The sequence below is a fragment of the Vespa velutina genome, chromosome 19, assembly GCF_912470025.1.
Source record: "Vespa velutina chromosome 19, iVesVel2.1, whole genome shotgun sequence".
NCBI lineage: Eukaryota > Metazoa > Arthropoda > Insecta > Hymenoptera > Vespidae > Vespa > Vespa velutina.
In genome coordinates, this window is record NC_062206.1 from 2,081,967 (window position 1) to 2,105,776 (window position 23,810).

Here is a 23,810-nt window from a genome sequence, read left to right on the forward strand (position 1 = left end):
AAGATATGGGATGTAATCTAATGTTCTCATTGAGTGCAAAGTTTTTCGAACTGTTCTGATACTGATACATCGCGCAATGCAAAGTGTCAGCAAAAAGTGTGTAAAAAGAAAAAAAAAAAAAATAGAAAAAAAGATTAAGAAGAATAAAGGATAATTCAGACATGCTGAAAGATCGTAAAATTTGCTGAAACTTCACGAATCCCCAGAGACAAGACTTCCCACTTCTGAGTGAGAATCGGATCCAGCGTCTTCCGGTCCCTACCTACTTATTTAAAATTAATTTTGACATTCACTCAGAAAAGGTATGCTACCTGCCTGCCTATTACCTATATTTAAAAAGTGCAAAGCATTCACACCAACACATACACTCCACGGTTCTCTCACATGCCACCAGGGTGCAAAAGCCTACACTAGAGAGTATGCCCCGGGACACCTCCGACACCCCAGTTCAAACGCGTATTGTTCTAATATATTAGGAGTACGTACCAATTGCTGTAATCGACTGCCATGGCTAATGATTATTGCATATATGACTAAAGCAAAAATACTAGTACATACTAGTATATACATGGATACTAGTAATAAATACGAGTATTTAAAATTTTCCACAGAAAAAAAATGTGGTAACTATGTAAAACGATATTAATACAATAAGATATTTATTTATTATTAATTAAAAAGTTATCGCGAAACGATGTACAATGCACCACCTAAAACGCACATACAAGTGCAAGGTACACCGTGCAATCACCAGCACGATGACAGCCGCCAAAAAGGAAAGAAATTAAAACTAAACCCACGCAGACTGTTTCTCACCCATACGAGTAACACCTGGGCAAACGCATAGATGAGAACGCAGAAAGCATGGGGGGGAGAAACGGGTATTAGTATAATTAGAGCTGAAAATCCTGAACTAAAAAATGATTAACTTATAAACTAGGCCTAAACGGGCTGTGACTCTACGAGTCTCATTGCTTACCTTATTAGCAAGGACTCAAACAAAAGGAGGAAGAGGGGGAGGTAATTGATGATGATAATAATTATAATAGTTACCACGTTGTGGTAAAATTAGAGTTGCAAAAAACCTTATACAACTCTATTACATTGCACACCGCATAAGGGCCTTTGAGCGACCCGCGGTAGAGCTGTGTTGACATGTAGGTATGAAATATGCATATATCTCGTATATATACATACACATTATGCGGTTATGAAATTGGATAATGAGAGAATATTTATTGAAAAATTTAATTTATTGAAATATTTAATTTATTAAAATATTTAATTTATATTAAAAAACAACCTCGGACGATTCCTTTCATTAAATGGCTGTTCTAATGAAAGAACGGGATTATGATCCACCACTTAACTGACAGAATCTATCCGTCGCGAAATGGGTTTATCTTCTTGCTCATTTATTGATACATCGATATATCGAAATATCGAAGTAATTCGCGATTAAATAAACTAAGAACGAAGCAATGCATGTAAACGTAAATCACGTTACAATGCTTTATTTATACGAAATCGGGTAAATGAATGCCCGATTTCATAACTAATATCGCGAGCAAACGTTAAGAAAGAAAAAGAGTGCTAATTAACAGCACTATCAATTAAATACACAAATCCGATGAAACAAGAAGATCCTATCCTGACATAATAATAATAATAAATTCATAAGAAAAAGAGATAACTACACATATAGGGAACCACTCGTTAAATAAGAACCAAAGGTCTTATTAACGGACACTTTTGCTCGTTTTGGACAGAAGACATTTACGAATACAACCAGAAACCCGTGCCGATATGGATCTTTCATCCTCAGCATGATGGGCACCGGAGGAACTTTAAATTTTTTTCACTTACTACTTAAGAAGTTCTGCGATGGCTCCAAAACACTCGTCCCCCTCGACGTAGGTCGAACGATGTCGTGAAGTTGGTTGATCTGTAATTAACAAATTGACACAAAAGAAGATTAATTATTTGTTCCATATCAAAGGAATATGTTCAATGAATGAAAATGATTAAAAAAAAAAATATATATATATATATATATATGATTTAAATAATAAATGAGAAGTAACGATTAGAATAAAGAAATATACTAACATGTGATTGTATCCAGACGAAGCGTTATATTCGTCGTTAAAGATGATGAGGATGACACTTTATATTCACACTTTCGACCAGTACAATATTTTTTCGCAACGCAATCCTCTTCCACCGGATTTGGCCGAAAATGTGTTATTATTCTAATAACGCGGCGAAAACAAATGATCCTTTTTTTAAACAAGAATATGACACAAATTCTTGTTCTTTGATTCACTAACGCGACCGAGAAATTCTAATCGGCGAACAACACTGACTCTAATTCGCGATTTTAATTGATTTTTATTAAAACAACCTGTTCGGTTGCAAATAATTAATAATACTTTTTCACGCACAAGCACTGACTCTATGATCGCATTGCGCGCGATCAACAACTGATGCCTTATAAACTAAAAAAAAAAAAAAAATGGACACATAAAAAATGTGTCATTGAATATCCTTTAAAACAAAACTGTAGTGTATTTTATAATAAATTGTATATTTTATAGAATAATTATATATAAATACTATTATCAATTGGTCCATTATTGTGAAATTGTACATTAATAAAATATATATTTAATAAATCTAATCTTAAAAAAAAAAAAAAAATAAAAAAGAACATCATTCACAAGATGTAACTGCAAAATTTAAAAACTATATCTAAATAATAAATTAGATCAAAACAAACGTACAATTATCGCGATGATATCTATTTCATAAAAATAAATTTGATCGCAATAAGGTTATGTTCAAAGAAATATATTAATTATGTCGATATCTATAATTAAATAGATATAGCATTATATACTACAAAAATACAAGAAACAGTATTATATTAATAATGATATATATATATACATATATAATATTTAACGATTAAACGTATCTTGAATTATATCTATTACTTTAATATAAATCACAGTGTAAACTATAATTCTCATTCTCTCATACTTATGGAAAAATAATGAATAATATTAAAAATAAAAATTTTCCAATACATCGAACGTCAGCCTTTCGCCCGACAGTGCTTACGTTGTACCATATAAAAAAATATGAACACCGTAAGCAATATCGATTACCGGATCTCACCACATGGAGGTAGCTGCGTATGGAGATCCATATTTAATTTGGAAAAATTGATGGAAAGAAACGAATAAATGCGCATTACGAAGATCTGTATACATTACTACGACATATATATATATATATATATTACATGTATATATATATTCTTTATAATTAGAGACCTACTTTTTTATTTCAAGTTGTCGATTTATTACAATGAATAAATCTAAAATCAAATTGTATAGGACTTCGTATTAAAATATTATAATAAAATATATATTCTTAAATATCTTTCCTTACTTGCTCTCGTGCTAACAGGTCTTGTCTCGTCAAGAACATAATCCGTACTAATTTGTATCGTATCCTTTTAACCTCTACGTACCGTGAATGATACACTCGCTCGGTCATTGATGTTTTTGTTTATGTACTAGTTTGAAGGACCTATTTCCTGGAATTCTGGTAAAGAGAAACAAATGTAAGATTAACATAGTCGATTGTTCACATCGACATTACTCAACCGTAAAAATTCCTGGAACTTCGTAGGCTATATGTTTATTATTCTTCTCCGAGTGTTACCTATCTCTCTCTATTACGTATGCGTTGTATTCTTAAAAAGAAATAAACATACCAGCACGTAAGACAAAGGTTAACAACTATGTACGTGATAAATGTATGAGATAGATATGTGCGTGTATATATGTGTGTGTGTGTGTGTGCGTGTATATATACCATACGCGATTTTTATACACGCGTATATATCTCATTATTAATATATATATATGCTATGGATATTTAGTATATATATTGATGATATATACATATATATATATATATATACACATGCGATTTTCATATATGCATATATATACTCATATGAAAATCGAATATAACAGAAAATTCGATAGTTCCAGATAATTTAACAGGCGATTATTAATTAGAGTATCGTTAATAAATAAGATAATTACCTATATCGTGAAAATAAACTCGAACAATCGAAAAAAGTTATTACGTAGTAGTCGTTACAGGAGACGCCAAATCGTCGATTTCTTTTTTCGTGGATATTTCTTAAACGCGATGATATCTCGTTCTGCAAACGATACACACAAGAAAATGTCTTTTAAGGAATCGATTGATATATTGGAAAAGGATGCACGTTAGGAAAAAAATTATGTTAATTGTTTATAATTAAGACTATGACGAAATACCGTACAATCTATCGAACAAATAAAAAGAAAATGGCGTGAACATTACCGGCAACGAAATTAACTAGGCCCCTACCCTTTCTCACTTCTCGCGCGAAAAATTAAAAATTTATTTTTCTATCTATTATTATGAATTAAAATATAAAATAAACTATTACGGCATGTTAATCGTCGAAAATTTGAATTATTAGAATCATAAAAGTTAATAACTATTGTTTAATTAAATAATTAATTAATATTAATTCCTATCGCATGTACGTAATTTCACACCCATACATTCTTAACTTGCTATCGTAAGTCAAAAGATATACATATAGATAATTATTAAATAATATAATGAAATAATATATGTATATATATGTGTAAATACTCTCTCTACATTTAATATGTCGTAAGATTTTTTATTTATAAATGTCTAATAATTTTTGATTAAAAATTTTTCATGATTTATCTAATACGTATATACTTTTAAATTCAACGCACGAGATCATCTCTCAAATTTTTCTTTATGTCTTCTTGCACGTTCTTGAAAATCTTATTATAATAAAAAATTAACAATTAAAACAAAAATTACATTTTCTTACACTTTTTAATAATGCATTATCTCGAACATATTAAAATCGCGAGAATAATCTTTTACTTCACTGATACAATTTTGTTTCTGATTGGTCGTAATCAGAATTGTATGAAATCAAACTTTCTGATTGGTTCATTATGTAAAGAAGAAAAAGAAAAGTAGTTCAACGAATTTCTTGAATTTCAATAAAAATAATTCAAATTAATAAATAATTAATATTCATATCGGAATTTGTTTAAAACTTATGTCAAATTTTTATATTTATACATATGCATTATTTTATATTACACATTTATACATATATACATATATATTATACAAAAGATAATAACCACAAGTATAACCTAATTTCAACAATATGTTAAACTAAATAAATTCAATGTAGGTATAATATTATTCATACATATAATACATTATCAATCTTAATTTTTTCAATATAAAATAAAATTAATTTTTTATTAATTAAATATTATACTCCATTTAAGTAAAACTCTTATTATTATTATTAATTAATGTAATAAAATTTTCATTTATATTAACATAGTACTTATTTCAGCATTGAACACAACACCATAAGTCTTCTTTATTGACTGTGGAGTCACAATTTAGCGGCTTTGAATAGCTAATTAGGATCATTATGGTTATATTATCGTCTTATACTGATATCATCTAAAAAGTTTAATTAGGAACGCGGAATCATTAAGTCTTCTTTCGATTTTGTGAGATATATTACAGATATCGAATGTATTTAATGATAACGAGCAGGTAATTGCTTCGATTATTTTTTTTTTTTAGAAGTAACGATATTTATATTAAAAAAAAAAAGATAAACCCGTAGAAATAGATCGACGAAAGTGAGATTTTTTTTTTATCAAGCTGCGTTATAAAAGAAAAGTTAAAACTTTAATTAATTATTATTAATTTACGTATGTATCTCTTCTAAAAATAGATTGCTATATATTTTTTATTATTTATATAATTAAAAAATCTATATATATGCGTATATGTATATGTATATACATATATATATATATAGGTACTCTAGATTTTACTAATAAGGTATTGTATTAGTATCAAACTCCATTTGATATAAAACGAAAAAATATACAATCGTTAAGTTTTAATGAACGATCTCATAGCAAGGAAGTCACGTGAGATTGAACGATGATCGGAATTTGTCGCGATTAAGTTTCCACAGCAAGTTTCGTTACGAGAATAGATGCTTGAATAGCTCGAAGGGATTAGAGAAACGCGAGATCATTATTTATGCCTTAGCTCGGCGCTATACGACCTGTGCTTGTTGCATCTTACGTCTACCTGTTTAAATTTATCATACGTCATGAGCTCTGCTGCGTGCCTCTTCGACTTTTACTGTAACGAGCTTCTCTAACTTTTACATGACCGATGTGATTTAACTTCTTTTTTTCTGTTTTTTCTTTTTTTTTCTTTTTTTTTTTATAATTGCAATAATATACATTTGTCATTTGTTCGAATAAAATAATTAAACAAATTTTTTATATCATCGTCAAATTCGTCAAATATGATGTAAGCCGAATTATAATTAAGTTTATTTATAATATATATACATATTATATATGTATATATATATATTAATATAATTATAAATATATATTATATAAGAAAAAAGTATATATTAAAAAATGATATATATTTTTATATGTATATGTATTAATTAACTATTAATTAATGTTAAATGTTAAACTTGATTATAATTAGCATTACAAAAAATGTCAATGCACATTATATACATAAGATTTAATATTGTTTATGTTGGATTTGTATCATTTATATTATATTTTTATGAACAATCAATATTTCAAGGAAATTAATTCCAACAAGTATTAAGATCATTTTGATAAGCATGAACACGTAGACGAGAATTAAAAGAGTGTAGGATCGAACACGCAGTATGTTGTGTAGACTCTAGATTATTCAGATTGAAATTCGCTCGGTTGGACGGATCGGTGGCTATTAGCGTGCGTAACGTCGTTGTTGCTCGTTAAGCTAATAAATTAAACGAGCCGCGTGAACGAGCGTTATAATTACGACGATGTCACACCATACGTAGTTCGCGCCTCGATGCCGATTATCGTTTGGACGACACATCGTCCTGTCTCCTGTCCTTTGAAATCGTCCGAGTGTTGATCACTTTCAATCTTTTTATTTTTTACGTTAATCGACATTCCGATCATATAATTTTTCTTCGTTATCTTGTATTTTTAGATCTATCTTATATTTATCTAATGAATTCACATTACATTTAATATTATTTATTTATTTATTTCATCGAAGTTGTTTCAATGATAAGAATATCCTTGGACGTTGATTAATTTCAAGTTGAATTTGACTTAATCCAAGATAGTTTTAATTAACGATTAATTGACAATTAATTTTTATTAAAGATATTTTAAATCTTAAATAAAACTTTTACAAGTGATATTTTAATTATTAATTTAATATCCCAATGGATATTAAAACTATGAATTAACTTGTACAAGGATATTGTAATTCTTGTAATTAACTCTTTTAAAAAGAATATTTTTTATATATTCTTAGAAAAAATATTCTCTACATTAGTTATTTGAAATAAATGATATGAAGAAATTGAATGAAAGACAAATCATCATTAGAATATCATTAGAAAAAATATTATATATATATATATATATATATATATATATATATCGATCTATCTGTTAAGTAGAACAATATAGATAGATCGATCATTGGGTTAGAATGTCAATAAAGTCAATAAATTTTTATTTTATTATCCAATAACACGAGCTATTGTTTTTCATGGATAATGGATAATCCATAAATATACATGAAAATAAATTGTCTCTCATTTTCGTCGAAGTCCAAGATCTCATTTAAATACAATGCTTGTATATACTTTGTATGTCCGATGCATCGCTAATTGCGAAATGCGATCGATCGATGTGGATCGTCGCAACGACGAATTTCGTCCGGTTAATTTTACGCGTGCGGATTCGCGTCGAGGACGACGCGGATTTATCGTCTTGGGGCGGTGACGCGAAGAGAAAACGAGATCCTACTAGAAATTGATTGAATATTTATGAAGCTTACGTATTGATTTATACCTAAAACGTTTCAGAGTTACTTTCATGAATATATTATTATCACGATCGATCTAAAGATTTAAATTATTCGAGCTTTATACATCGTGCTGCTGACATGAAACTTTATGAATAATTATGAAATCGTTAGATTCTAACGTTGCCGATAAAAGAAGCGAATAGAACTATATCGAATTCTAAAGATATTATTATTGTTATGCAACTTGTTCATCAGTGATCATACATTAAACCAAACAACAAAAAATTCATTTTTCATTGCACGTTGCACATTTATGAATAATAATATATCGCATAATAATAGTGTCTTATACGTGTGTACATACATATATACTTTTTTCTTTTTATGTCAACAGGATGTCGTTGCAACATGATAGGTTCGATCAGTACGACATGTGACATAGTAACTGGTCAATGTCAATGCAAATCTCACATAATCGGTAGACAGTGCGATCAATGTCAGGTGAGTTTTTTTTTCTCTTCTTTCTTTCTTGCCTTCTTGTTTTTTTTTTCTAAAGAAACATAAGTTTAGAAACTACCTACAACTTGTTTCGTAAGATCCATTTGTATCGGCTTGAAATTTCATCGCAGACAGATTATTGGGGCTTGACAACAGGAGCAGGATGTGTCCCATGCAATTGCGATCCCATCGGGTCTTTCAATTCTTCCTGCCAACAAAATACAGGATTATGTTATTGTAGATCTGGCGTGGCTAGCCCACGTTGCGATACTTGTCTTCCTGGTTATTACGGTTTCTCATCGAATGGATGTCAACGTGAGTTACATCTAAATATATTTAATTTTAATTTATTTATAATTATTATTAATTAATACCTTAATAATTCGTATATCTGATAATAATTTAAAGACACATTATGCAACGTTATATTACGATCATTTTAATATTAATTTTATTTTAATGACAAAGGATGCGATACCTGTGTGAGACCAGGACATATTTGTGATCCCGACACAGGGCGTTGTGTATGCCCAAGCTTGACCTACGGTGAACACTGTGATCGATGTAGACCAGGCTCGTGGAACCTGATTCCAGGAATTGGCTGCAAGCCATGCGCTTGCACTTTAGGCTCGATGAGATCTCAGTGCGATCATCGAGGCCAATGCGTTTGCAGGATCGGCTACGATGGCCTTAGATGCGAGAGATGTGCTAAAGGTTATTATGGTTATCCAAGATGTCGTCCCTGTGGATGCAACGCTGCTGGAATTCTCTCATGTGATGGAGAGATCTGTGATTGCGATGAAAATGGACAGTGCCCGTGCAAGGTGCATTTTCATATAGAAATATTTTATCATGATAATAATACGATTATAAAAGAAAAAAATTAAGTTGAGAAAAAATTTATTCTAATTTTATCTTCAATTCGGTATAATTCTTTTATAATTCGTATTTTTTAAATTAGGAAAATGCCATTGGCAGACAATGTAATCGATGCAAGAATGGTACCTTTGGCCTGGCAAAAGATAATCCAAAAGGTTGTACCGAATGCTTTTGCTTTGGTAGAAGCAAACATTGTCAACAGGCTGGTTTCAGCTGGGGATTGAGAAGAATTAAAAAACCTAGAACTCTTTTTATTAACGAATCGGTCAACGATATTATGGTGAGTCAAAAAACGATTATTGTAATATTATCATTAGAATTAATTATACACACACACATATATATATATATATATATATATATATATATATATATATATATATATATATATATATATTCGTACGTATTCATTTTAGATCACTGATTCGGGCTCGACTTTTGTTTATTCAAATAATGAATTAGATGTCATGAATGGTTTGACAATAATTCCTAATACCGAAGGGGATGTTATACTTCCAGCTAATTTATATTATAATTATTATCTTTATTGGAAACTTCCGGAAACGTTTTTACGCGACAAGGTAATGTTTGATGACGATTTTGTTAAAAAAAAAAAAAAAAAAAAAAAAAAAATGAGAAAGGAAAAAAAATTCTATGACTTTTCGTTTGAAATTCAAGGTTGCATCTTACGGTGGATTATTACGTTTTGCTACGTCAACTGATGGTGGTATATCATTGAAGTCGGCACATAAATATCCACTTGTACAACTACAAGGAAACGATAGGATCATCCTAGAATATTATTTGCACTCGCCTGTTAAAGATAATCGCTATGAAGTCAGGTATAACGATAATGATCTATTCAATGTGATAAGAAACTTCAAAAGGCGGTACATTCCTTTGTAGATTTCATGAGTCCTTATGGCAATTACACGGCAGACCAGATTACAAAGTTACCAGAGAGGTTTTGATGGTCGCTTTACAGAATGTGCAACATATCTTCATAAAAGCAACAGACAATGCGGACTTCACTAAGACGACGTAAGCTTAACAATACCATTTGACATGTTCAATATGAAATATTAAAATTATTCTAATCATATAAAATACAATATTATTTTTATTAGCCTTCTGGAAGCATCCTTGGAAGCTGCAGTGTTAACTCACACTCATTCTCCACCATTGGCAAGTGGCGTTGAGATTTGTCAATGTCCTCCAGAATATAACGGCACATCTTGCCAAGATCCAAGTATAGGCTTCTATAGATCGTATGAAAACACAACCGTCACATCTACTATAGTAATCGATCTTGTCGGACAAGCTAGACGTTGTCAGTGCAGCGGTAGATCGGAGATATGTGACAGAGAGACGGGATATTGTCAAGTGAGTGACTAAGATATTCTCTAACTGCTTGTCTTACATAACGAACCGTGTAATCGTAAACATGTACATACATATATAAGTGTGTGTGTTTGTGTGTGTGTGTGTGTATGTATATATGTATATGTATAAACCTGGGTAATATTTCATGGATATCTATGTTCTTCTCCGTAGAATTGCAGAGGCAACACTATCGGTCCAAGATGTGAGATTTGTGCGGATAGCTTTTATGGACATCCTGAGATCGGTGGTTGCAAACCTTGTCCCTGTCCACAGATTGATAAAAGATTCTCAAGTAGCTGTGTCGTTCGTGCTGATAGTGAACCAATTTGTCATTGCAAGCCTGGTTGGTGATTTATTATTTAAATATGATTTAACAGTTTAATAAAAGAAATTTATATAAATTTACATAGATAAAAGAGAATAAAGGATAAATAATCAATGACAATAATCAACAATTCTTTTTCAATCGATCATAAACAGGTTACACTGGTAGAATGTGCGAACGATGTACTCACAATTATTATGGTTTCCCTAATCTACCCGGTGGCCAATGCATACCATGCAATTGCAATCTAGCAGGTAGTACCAGCGACAAATGCGATGAAAAGACAGGACAATGCAATTGTAGACAAGGTTCAACTGGAAGAGATTGTTCTCAATGTACAGCTTATCGTCACGTTTACATCGATAACGTTTGCACGTGTAAGTGATACTAGATTAATAAATATTTCATTTGACTTCTCATCAACATTTGTCTGATTAAACTGATGTTAATGATTTTCAGCATGTGACGACAATTGTACCGGACTTTTATTGGACGACGTAGATGCAATGATGGAAGAACTTGCAACTGGAACGTCTCACATCGCTGATGGTTATGTACCTCCTCCCTGGGAGGAACTAACTTATGTCGAATCTAATACGAGTCTTCTACTAGACCAGTTGAAGCTGCAAAGCCAACTTAAACAGAGAATGAAGAACGTGCCCTGGTACGAATACAAAAAGCTCATGAAAAACGCTGAAACTTTGTTAAGAAACGTACGTACTTAACTGACCAATGTTTTAAAATGTGAGAAACACTCTTCCTTAATTAGATCAATTCATGATAGTGTATATATGATTGAAAGAGAGAGAATTACTTCTTTTTTTTTTCTTTTGTTTCTCTTTCTTTCTTCTTTTTTTCTTTCATTCATAATAGAAATTTTCTTTATATATATATTCTCGTTGATATCAGAAAGGAGATCTTTCGTTTTTTTACAGGCGAACGATCATGCTAATCGTGGCACTTTGTGGAAGAACAAGTCGAACGATCTGAAAAATAATATTTTCAGTGCACAAATTGAGATTAGGAATCTTCACGAACGTATCGAAGGTATCGTATTTTTAAATTCTTTTTTTTTTCTTTTTTGTGGAGAGATCATAAGGATAAGGAGTTTGATTTCTTCGATTAGTTGATATATTGTATCGTTCTTTCAGACACTATCTCGCGATTAAATTCTTATGGCGATGATAACAAAAGGGTTGAAATCAAAAAAGTCTTGGAAATGGCAAAGACGATATTGCACGATCTGAAGAATGTAAATTTACCAAAGAAAACTGTGAAAATTCAAGAATTTATCAAGTAAGCGATTATAATTCTTTCTTTACAATTATTACTTATTAGTTTTCTCAAAGTATAAAAAGATAAATTTTAATTTGATAAATAGAAACACCGAGGATTATATCGAATGGTTAAATTCAGTCTGTAATTCAACGGAATCAATAATGATAGCTCAAGAAGACACTGATGATTTCACTTTGAAATTGAACGATATGAAAAAGATCTTGGAAGAAACAATGGAGATTTTATTTACTTACGACGGTCTTTATAAAAATATTAATGAAACATACGTGGAATTTGAAAATGATTGTAATCAAATCAATGCATTCGCAAAAGAGATCGACGCAATAAACGATAAAATACAATTGATCGACGAAGCGAAAGGATTCATTATCGACGCACAGAATGATCTTCAAGTTAGTATGAATTGAGAATTTAAATTAATTCAAGTTTAAACGAGCAAATATTGCAATGTGTATTTTTTTTTTTTTTTTTTTAGGATCTTCCAGAACTGAAAAAGAAATTGTCCTTTTGGACCGATAAATTATATGAGAAAGAAGAAATATTGTACAGATTGAATTACGAATATAATGATAAATACGTTGTTCCAGCGATCGAACATGCGAAGAATTTGTCAAATTATGTGGACGATTATGTTAGGTAGGAAAATTATTCTTTTTTTTTTTTTTTTTTTTTTTTTATTATTATTATTTTTTTTTTTTTTCTTTTTCTATAAGAGCTCCATTTTCATAATACTCGCGTTACTCTAAATGTGAATCAACTCTTAACTGATAAGATCGAATAATTTTTAAACTCTTACGTGCGAAATCGATTCAAATGTTTTTAATATTATAGTAATAGCAATAGATACAAATGATTTTCGTCTTATCGGTAAAGAGTTCATTATTTTCGAACGATATATTTTATACTACTTTGTGTAATTGATGCTCGATGACTTGATAAAGTGCAACTCGCGTTTCTGCCAAGCAGTCTGTTTTCGGAGACACGCGACATAGCGGCTAGCCCGCTGAAGGCGAGTCAAGCTTACAAGAACATCGTTGATAGCTTGACAAGAGCTAATGATACTGCATTAATGGCAAAAGAGACAGCCGAAAATATAAACACTCAGGTAACAACATTCCAAATATTTATTTAATTATATTTATTAAAATTGAACGATATATTTCATTATTCATATCTTATATCTAATAATAATATTATATATTATTTATTTTAAAGAAATTAACAAAATAAAATTTACATAATTGTAATAAAATGTTTTTATCATTTTATTTTTATGGTTACGTTCTTATCACGAAAGAAAAGGAAAAATAAACAATTTAAAAAATTATTTAAAAAATCGATTTTATTATAACTATATTATTGCAATATTTAAATAAATAAAGGATAAATTGCACTTTAAAATGGTGGTGGTTTCAAGTCTCTACGACTTTTCGTTCCGGAGATATCATCTCCGAAAGATTTCCATTCATAATTCGTACAATACAGCTGTTCGTAGTAATAGTATAGTAATAGTAATTCAGTCAGCTGAGATGCGTAAATTCTTGGAATTTATATAGGTTAGTGTGTCAGCGAGTTAATTTGAATGAAATTATATAGGTCAGTGTGTCAACGTAAATATCTCCGGAACTAATAATCGTAGAGATTCGATTAAAATACCGTTTTAAAGGTCAGAATTTTCTCTATTTTTTCAGCCTATTGTTAATAATTAATCAACAATTTGTTATAAACAATTTATTATAAACAAATTTTTAATTCTAAACTAAATTCATTTTATTTTGTCAAAAAATTCAATGATACATGATTTTCAATCATTTTAATTATTTCAAAAAAAAAGTTAGTTATCAATAAACGAGTTTTGTAAAATTTCTGTCGAGTGTCACTCGACAATCATTGGACTCCGTAGATTTGACTAATCCGTAGATTAATTTTTTTTATTTTCACTCATTGTTTGATTTAATAATTAATCATACTATGAATGAAACATTGTCTAACGCATGAAATAATGCAGAATTGTTTTATATAGATTTTTCCAAATGGAAAAGAATCGATATCTATGTTGGACAATTCGATAGATGTTTTACGTGGTTCAATTGAACAATTAAAAAAAACCAATGATATGAAGGAATCCGTCGAAGATTCGTCGAACAAAACGGAATTACAGGAAGTTGCTGTGAAACTTTTAAAAAATACTTTAAACAATACTGGTATACGTGATAATAAAATAAATGTAAAATTGAGAGAAGTGCAGAGTGAAAGCAAAGCGTGTAAGTAAATGCATGTAAATATTAAATAAAAATATTTTTACTTACATAAAATTAATTTTTTTTTTATATATATATATATAACTTTCAGTGGAAGAAAAATTAGAAAAAGTTATGCAGGATAACAATGAAGTTTCGGAGTCAGTGAACGACATGCAAAGATTAATCGACGATTACAAAAAAGGAATTTCCGATAGATTGCAACCAAAATTCCAAGATCTTAAGAGAGAAGGAGATTCGAAGATCAGTTTGGCTAGTGAAAAATGTAAAAAAGTTAAAAATAATTAATCAACTTTAATTCTTAATAAATTATATCATCAATTTTTTTTTCTTTTTTTTTTCAGTATCAGAGGCTTTGAGTAACATCAAAAAAGCAGATGCGAAGCTAATAAGTTTATCAAATGCTGCGGTGAAACGTAAAAGTGTTTTCGACAAATGGAATGATACGTTAACGTCCAAGCTACAAAATCTAAAAGACAAGATTGCCGAGGCTAGAAATACCGCTGAAGGGGTAATAATCATTTAAGAAAAATCAAATGTTCTTTATTTTCTAATTTTTTTTTTTTATCTAATCTAATTTTTTAATCTTTTAGATTCGAATTTCGGTAAAATCGGTGGAAGACAAAAAATGTGTTAGATCTTATAGATTAACAACTCTTCAGCCATCCTCAATGACAAATATAGTAATGACTTTTGCTATTCCCGATAATAGAAAAGATGGATCTTTACTTTATTTACCAAGCAGTATCAACGTACGTTCTTTTTAATCTAAATGTTTTATCAATTTTTATACTCCAAATGACAATGTTATTTCTTCTGTTATTATTTTATAGGACGATTTTATGGCTTTAGAAATGATCGATAGGAAAGTAAAATTTTTGTGGAATGTAGGAGGAGGTACAGGTATTTTAACACATCCTGAAATTATCGAAAGTGGTAAACTCAAAGAAGATAGATTTTGGTATCGAATCGAAGCCGAAAGGTAGATAAATATAATATATCTTTATATTTACCTTATCTAACTCACTGGTCCCTTTTTTAATTTTTACAGAATACGAAACGTCGGTAAGCTCAGTGTTCGAAAACAATCATCAACAACTGGAAGATATCTTCCTGTGATGAATTCAACGAATCCAGAATATGGACGATTCGATATCATCAGTATGGATCGTGTCTGGTTAGGAGGCATACCAGAATCTCAAAGAAGACCTGTTGAAGTCACTGCTGTTAATGGTTTACCTGCTTGTGTTCATCAGGTCATTCTCGATGGTAAACCTATTGGTTTGTGGAATTTTATTACAACTGCACCAGATATGGCCTGTGAAGCTTGCATGGAAGGGTAATTATTAGAAATAAGTGATTATTCCTTTTGAAATTGTTTATTAAGGATAAATATTTTCTTATTAATTTATTCTTTTATGAAATAGAACTGAGGATATCAGGGATGACATAGCTTATAGCTTTAATGGTGAAGGTTATGCTGTTAGAAATAAAGTATCATCTGGTCCTTACAACAAATACACGTTTGGTGTCTCTATCAGTTTCCGTACATATGATGAAAATGCTTTAATCTTCTTAGCAATTAATGAAGATAACGTACGTATATTTTAAAATATATATATATATATATATATATATATATACATATATATATATATATATGTATATATATGTGTATACTTACAGAGTCCCAGAAATGAAATTTGTTTTCTACTTATTTAAATTTGTTTGCACCCAATCGATAGAACCAACATATCATGATATTTCTTCGAGAAGGAAGAGTCATTCTTCACATTGGCTATGGTGGTAACGTTAGCATGGAAATGTCCTCCACTTACAAATACAATAATGGTAATTGGACAACGGTAGATGCCTTTAGACAATATCAATTACGTAAAAGCATCGAGAAATGTAGTTTAAACGTCGGTGAAGAAAATGATAAGAAGATGGGAGCACCAACACCTCAGCCTAAAAAAGAAGATATTCCAGATCTAGCAAAAGCTAAATATTACTTCGGTGGTGTACCACCTAGTTTTAGAGCTGAAAATATAATACTACCATCTCAAGTATCATTTCTTGGTTGTATGTCTAATATTATTGTACAAGAAGGCTATGATCCTATGGTTGAACAGTATTATGGTATTGAACCAACTTGCGCGAACAAGGTTATTATTTGAAAAAATTAATTTTCTTCTTATTAATTAATTAATTAATTAATTAATTAATTATTATTATAATTATGAATTATAATTAAATTTTAGCCATTAAGAATAGTAGGATTTTATGGAGATGGTTATCTCGAGCATTCCTCTTATACTTTGCGTAAAATAAGTTCGTCTATGAGTTTCTCATTTAGAACTTTACAAGAAGATACTATATTATTGTTATCCACGTTCCAAGGTCAAGAAGAAAGATTATACAATCCACAAGACATTAATGAGGATATAACGGTAATAATAATTTTTTGATCATTTTCTTATTCGACGAATTTTTTTCCCGAGAATCTATTCACTCCGTTAATGCGTATTTGTTCTTTTTTTTCTTTTTAGAGAGAAAATTATTATTCCGTCTGTGTGATGAAAGGACAAGTTGAAGTTCGTTTAAATGCTGGCAAAGGAGAACTCGTTCTTAGATCTAATAATACTTTCAATGATGGAAGATATCATACTGTTACGATTATTAAAAGAAGAAAGGAAGTTGAGTTGAGGATCGATGATGCTTACCAAAACACTGGAAGATTACCTAGCAGTGCGGCTATTAAAGCGCCTGATTCTAATGGCGGTCTCTTCTTTGGTGGACTTCCAGCTTTGATTAATAATACAAAAATGGTGGCTACTAAAATTCCTCTATATGGTGCAATTAAAGATGCTATCTTCAATGATGAGTAAGTTCTAAAAAAAAAGAAAAAAAGAAAAGAATTGAAATTTATATATATATAGGAAATTTTATAAAACACAATATTTTATAAAATTCTTATTAAATAATTTTGTCAATTTAGAATTTTAAGATTCGACGAAGTCACGTCGTTCGATCATGCACTGATTGGTCGACCAGGACCTAGCATGGGTAAAGATCTCCCTAATTATACACCTTCTGCCTCATTGTCAAGGGGAATGTCTACTCAGCCTGAGGGTTGTCAAAAGGTTCCATATTATTCTTTGGAACCGGGAGCATTAAAATTTGGTGACAAATCGCACAGCCATACTCAGCTCTATTTGAACTTCAAAAAATTTTGGGAAAAAAAATATACCATTGAGTTTGACTTTAGGACTTATTATCCCAATGGTCTATTATTTATTACACCGGTAAAGTGATTAAAATAATGAAATAAATAATAAATTGTGAAATATTTTTTAAGAAATACAATTAAACATATGTCTTTTTTTTTTTTTTTGTTAATATATATAGGGACTTAGATTAAAGCATTATTTGATGATCGTGATTAGAGATGGACAACTTTTGCTTCTTGTCAAATGCAAACAGAAAAAAGAGATCTTATTTAAGACACCATTCAACGATGGAAATTGGCATCACGTTGTATTGAGCCACGATGAAAGAAGGCTGACACTTGTTGTGGATACACAAACACCTCGTACAATCAAAGTACCTAAAAAGATTGGATTAGCTCCGATGATGTATATTGGTGGATTACCAGAAAGTGGTACTCCATTACCAGAACAAATTGTGGTGAAATTGGAGACTCTTAAAGGATGTATAAGAGGCTTAAGAGTTAATGGAAATATCTATGACATGGTCGGTTCTACCAGTCGAGCTTATAATGTTGGTCAATGTTTTCCTAGTGTAGAAAGTGGAGCTTATTTTCAAGATGAAGCTTACGCTATTTATAGTAAGTAAATTTTCAATTCACGTTTAATAGACGATCATGAACGTATAAGTTGTAAAAAAATTTTATCCCTTTTCTCAGAAAGAAATTTTGAATTGGGAGCAGTATTAGAACTTCAGCTAGAATTTAGAACTTCAGAATTATCAGGAGTTTTACTTTCTATAACTGCTCCTAGTGGCTCTCCATCCTTATCCTTGGAATTGAATAATGGTAAAGTGATCATGTCTGGTGATTTGGGAGATAGTAATCCATTATACGTGGAACAACGATTTCCTAGTCCATATGCTATTTGTGACAATCGTTGGCATCGTATTCAAGCTGTTTATAATGATGAAGAATTAGCATTAAAGGTTGATGATCTGGATCAAAAATATGGATTGCCTACTAATGTTAATTATCATTTCATGGAATCCACGACTTTAGGTCCTCTTTATATCGGTGGTTTACCAGGTAGTCAAAAATATAATTTTATCAATGTCATTGAATTACTTCAAACATTTTTAATACATATGTATATATATATATATATTAATATTTTTAGCTTCAGCTATGAAAGGAACGTTACTCACGCGAGATCATTTCAATGGATGCATAAGAAACGTAATGATAGGAGGAGAGAGACGAGATTGGACAGATATGGCTGAGCTACATAATATACATTTGAGTTCTTGCCCGATACAATGATGTAACATGTATTAGATGCAAATTTGAAGTGCATCGAATCAATCCAAAGACTGTTACGAGGCAGACGCGCAACGTAGTGACGAATGTTCTTATGAATCCTTTGATAAATTAATCGTTAAATACAGAGGTAAGTGCCATAACGCGACAAAGGGATTAATAATCCTTAAGACGTAAGACTTAGCGAAGCCAAAAGATGCTAAAATATAAAATCTATTAAGCTCTAAAGTTAGTAGGAAACTTGATATCAGTCTGCGTTTAGAAATCATGGCACAAAAGCTCGTCACACAATATCCAAAATTGTGTAAACAGTAATTTCAAGAAAAAGAAAAAATAAAAAAAAAAAAAAAATATATATATATATATGTAATTAAACAAATCACTGCCCAGTGTTGGACAATATTTAATTTAATTAACGATTAAATGTTTACTTATATTAATCATTGATGTTTTAAACGTTTACATGTTAAAGAATTAATCGATAAACATATAAATTATTTGAATCATTTTATTCTACGTACGATTATAAAATTATGTCGAGCGTTACTTGACACAAGTTGTGTAAAATTAATCTCTATTGTCACTTGACGATCATTGACACACTTTTACATCTTATCGTAGAATCATCCATTAACGAGCTTCTTTGAAGACCATTAAATTTTTTTTATTGTTTTATCATACAAAGCAGAATCACTGACTAACTTACTCCGTATATATATATATATATATATATAGAATCACTTATCGTTTTAATTAACTTTTTAAATGTTAATAAGAAAATAAGAAAAATATATAATAAAGCAAATATTTATTTCATGGCAATGAGAACTTAAATTGTTAATCATTAATTCAAGTAATGATTAAATTACCAATTTAATCTTTAATTGCAATTGATAATTTGAATATTTTCAATGTAATCATTAATCAATAATTGAATTAAATAATACAGAACACTGCCACTGCCATATAGAATAATTACAAATACATTTATAGGATAGACACATTGTAAATCAGTATTTAAAGCTATTATTTATTACCAATGATTTATACATACATGTAATTATGATTTCAATTGAGCATACTCAATGCACTCGAGGATTACTATTAATTGATAGCATTTAAAAATAAGTAGAATTAACTAAATAAACTGTTTTATACTTTTATGGTGGTATTAACGTAACAATTGAATTTAATACTTAAGTAAAATAAGATGTGTAATTTAAAAAAAGAAAAAAAAAAAGGAAAAAAAATATTCAGATAATATATCCAATGCAAAGGCTATATTTATCATATCAACAAAAAATTAAACCTTTGTAACAACAACAGTGCCGTAAAAAAAAAAAAAAAATAAAAACAAAGTGTCCTTCCTTTGTGAAATTATATACAATTAGAAACGAAAAGAATATTTGGAAAATATTTTAATATTTGTAAGATACCACCTTTATCATTCGTATAGTCATTGAATTGTAATATATTATACATATATATAAAAGAATTAACAATGATACTCTATTATAAAAAAAAAAAAAAATAAATAAAAAAAAATAAAAAAATAAATAAAAATACACAATGTCAAAATATATTTATCCGAACGTTTAATCAACCTTTTATAATCCATTAATAAATGGCATACAGTGAAGTTCCTTTTTTATATAACTAAAATTAGATGAAGTTGTAAGAAACCATTGTTGAAAAGGATTTTTAGATTTAATTATTTTTTTAAAGTGCTCTATTAAATTCTTGAACTTTGTAATTTTAGAATCTTCTGAAGAATTAGAAGTACTACATGTTTTTTTTTTTTTTTTTTTTTTTTATTTTTTTGTAAAGAAAAATACTTGTTTTTTCCTGGAGACCCACGGACTGACAGTGAAATATTCGATATTCAAAATAATACGCGTATGAAATAAGATTTTATCCTGATTAAAAAAAAAAAAAAAAAAAAAAAAGACGCACAAGAAACCATTCACGAATAAATCTTCGTGAAAATTTACTCATGGTCACAGAATACTCTTCTATTAATTAATTAAACAATCAATCATTCGTATCTTTCATCCACGACATGATCGAGCTATCGGAGGGACTTAAATAGTAAGTGAATTTTTTTCTGAGAGCTCCAAAACACTCGTCCACGATTTAGATCGAAATTGAGGATAAATGATTTAAGGGTAACTGATTGAAAATAAAATAGATCGACATCGAAATTGAATGAGATCATTCTCTTCATTAATGCACTGATACTAATTCGCGATAATTATTTATTAATGAACCCAGTCATTGAATTTACTTCGCTAAACTCAACTGTCTTTTATAAATACAATCTGTGTGGAATTGTTAATAAAAGGGGAAAAGCTTTGTTAACAAACACTGACTCTGATCCAAAAACATTTGTTCTTTAAATTGAAAAAACGCGAACGAACAAACCACCAACGCTGCTTCTAGTTCGCGATATTTTTATTTTAACGATATGAATACTCGATGTACTTCATTGCTAAGCGCGCGATTGCAATGAAGTTCTGAAACAAAAAAAAAAAAATAAAAAAATAAAAATAAAAGTATAATAGATATAATGAAGAAACTATTGAAAATATGTGAAAATGTTTCATAGGAAAATATACATATCTTAAGTCTTTGCTGTTGGTCCACGATATTCTTCCTTAAGATGATAAAGAAACCCATGAAGAAAATAAGAAACTACAAATGAATTTCTTATTCCAATTGAAATTTTCATGTGTGACTAAAACAATCCTGATTCTTCATGACGATTCTTTTGTCCTTTTTATTTATCCCATGCAATATACTCGATTTCTCTTTAGTCTGGTACATCATTCCATTGATGTCTTCTAAAAACAGAAACATCATTAATATCATCGTTATATCGAGAAATTATTGAAAATATTTGATATGTTAGATAATTATCTTAACTACGTAGTTATTGTACGTCTTGGAAGAAGAGAGCAAGCTTCGATGTTCACTCGTCGAGATACAAAGGAGAACTAACTGGGCTCGATGATAATAATCGTTCAAAGTCAAATCAAGAGTTTATTTTTGTTGACATTACACATAGCTCGACGATCGCTAGTTAAAGATTTGTTATTATTGGAATTTTAAATAAAGATTATTTTTTGATTTATCGCGTATTTTACTACGAGCTTTGTTACGTTTAATCGAATATATTATTGTTTATATATTAATTCAATGTATTTCGATTATATTATTTATCGTTTAAATAATTATAAAATTAATGAAAATATTAATTTTCAAATTGTCACGTTTAAAAAAGAAAAATTTCTATGTTGTTGTTATTATATTATAATAGTAGAATTATTTGTAATAATAATATAAAATGTATTATTATTTTTACGGAGGAAGTTACAAAAATAATGACATATATATTTTCGAATTTTTGGAAAATATTTAATATTTATGCATAATAATTATTCACTAATAAATTGTTCTCGAGAAAGAATAGCATTTTTGATAAGGAAAATGTTTTCATTTAACAAAATAAATCTTATTCAATAATTCGAAATATCATTTTCTCATTTCAAACTATCATCTTTAATCTACATTAAAAATATAATTTATTTAATTTCCGAGAACAAGTTATAAACGTTTAGATGTTTAAAATATTCTATGGAATCTCAAATATAACATAAAATCGTAAAAGTTAATACTTAATACTTAATACTTAATAATTGAGAAATAAATTATTAATATCTACCATATATATATTTAATATATCTATATATAGGACTGTCTATAATCAGCAGTCATATTGTCACAAAAATGCTTGATTTGTAATAGGAACACATGACAATAGTGGAGTTCGTTGAATAAAACGCGCGAAAATATCGTTCAAAGAGAAACGCTAGATGACGCCATGGGTAGTAAAAAAAATACATTTTTTAATCATTTAGTACCAATCCTAACGCTAGATGGTGTTAAGAATATTACAAAGAAAGTTGGCTTTACTAATATATATGTATATACTTAAATTATTAAACGTTCTGAATAAATTTTTTATAGTCTATAATTAAATCAAAAGAACCATAGAATTAATATTTACATGTCCATAATTTATACTTAGGAATAATATAATTAAAATTATCAATGAGTAATATACTTATATTTAGTACGTTACTTAATTAATACATCACTGAGGTATTAATTGAAAAATTATTGGTTATAAAGAATACTTTATAAACATTTTTGATTTTATATCATTTCAAAGTTTATAGAAGTTTTGTCACATCTAAATATTTATATTTTATAAATAGCAAAATAATAATTATTAAATATACAATGTATTTAAGTTGTATCATTTAAAAGAAAAAAAAAATATATATATATATATATTTAATTTATTCCAATATCTATAAAGAAGTTGTCATGTTCTGCTCGATAATATTATATCTATGAATTAAATATTACATATTTTGTATATTTTTTTTTTCTTATAACACATATTATTGTTATTTGAAAATATAATTAATATGAATTATAATTAATTTATTCTATCTGTTAAAAAAATTAGGTTATTTTCTGCATGTAGTGAGCACTTTTATAATTGAAATAATCTATATATATATATATAATACAAAGCTCACTTCAGAATGACAGCGTCTTT

General features: G+C 29.1%; 1 protein-coding gene across 7 annotated transcripts in view; it reads left to right on the forward strand.

Annotated features, from left to right (window-relative positions):
* LOC124955748 (laminin subunit alpha-1) overlaps positions 1-21,032 on the forward strand; it is a 125,171-nt gene extending 104,139 nt beyond the window's left edge. For 4 of the 7 annotated variants that reach the window (XM_047510633.1, XM_047510630.1, XM_047510632.1 and 1 more), the window contains exons 3-32: positions 8,408-8,514; positions 8,643-8,826; positions 8,980-9,335; positions 9,473-9,670; positions 9,807-9,971; positions 10,069-10,232; positions 10,297-10,431; positions 10,518-10,773; positions 10,945-11,116; positions 11,254-11,475; positions 11,558-11,811; positions 12,034-12,145; positions 12,250-12,394; positions 12,480-12,789; positions 12,873-13,033; positions 13,364-13,502; positions 14,421-14,661; positions 14,750-14,923; positions 15,003-15,169; positions 15,252-15,410; positions 15,492-15,640; positions 15,710-15,997; positions 16,086-16,254; positions 16,404-16,823; positions 16,920-17,108; positions 17,208-17,542; positions 17,657-17,963; positions 18,067-18,505; positions 18,584-18,952; positions 19,044-20,777. In XM_047510633.1, coding sequence (XP_047366589.1) covers positions 8,408-8,514; positions 8,643-8,826; positions 8,980-9,335; positions 9,473-9,670; positions 9,807-9,971; positions 10,069-10,232; positions 10,297-10,431; positions 10,518-10,773; positions 10,945-11,116; positions 11,254-11,475; positions 11,558-11,811; positions 12,034-12,145; positions 12,250-12,394; positions 12,480-12,789; positions 12,873-13,033; positions 13,364-13,502; positions 14,421-14,661; positions 14,750-14,923; positions 15,003-15,169; positions 15,252-15,410; positions 15,492-15,640; positions 15,710-15,997; positions 16,086-16,254; positions 16,404-16,823; positions 16,920-17,108; positions 17,208-17,542; positions 17,657-17,963; positions 18,067-18,505; positions 18,584-18,952; positions 19,044-19,186 — 6,629 coding nt within the window. In that variant the 3' untranslated portion in view covers positions 19,187-20,777. Of the gene's footprint in view, positions 1-8,407; positions 8,515-8,642; positions 8,827-8,979; positions 9,336-9,472; positions 9,671-9,806; positions 9,972-10,068; positions 10,233-10,296; positions 10,432-10,517; positions 10,774-10,944; positions 11,117-11,253; positions 11,476-11,557; positions 11,812-12,033; positions 12,146-12,249; positions 12,395-12,479; positions 12,790-12,872; positions 13,034-13,363; positions 13,503-14,420; positions 14,662-14,749; positions 14,924-15,002; positions 15,170-15,251; positions 15,411-15,491; positions 15,641-15,709; positions 15,998-16,085; positions 16,255-16,403; positions 16,824-16,919; positions 17,109-17,207; positions 17,543-17,656; positions 17,964-18,066; positions 18,506-18,583; positions 18,953-19,043 lie in introns of all 7 variants that reach the window. The other 3 variants (XM_047510627.1, XM_047510628.1, XM_047510629.1) reach the window with 2 other exon arrangements.
* Positions 21,033-23,810: the final 2,778 nt, after the last annotated feature.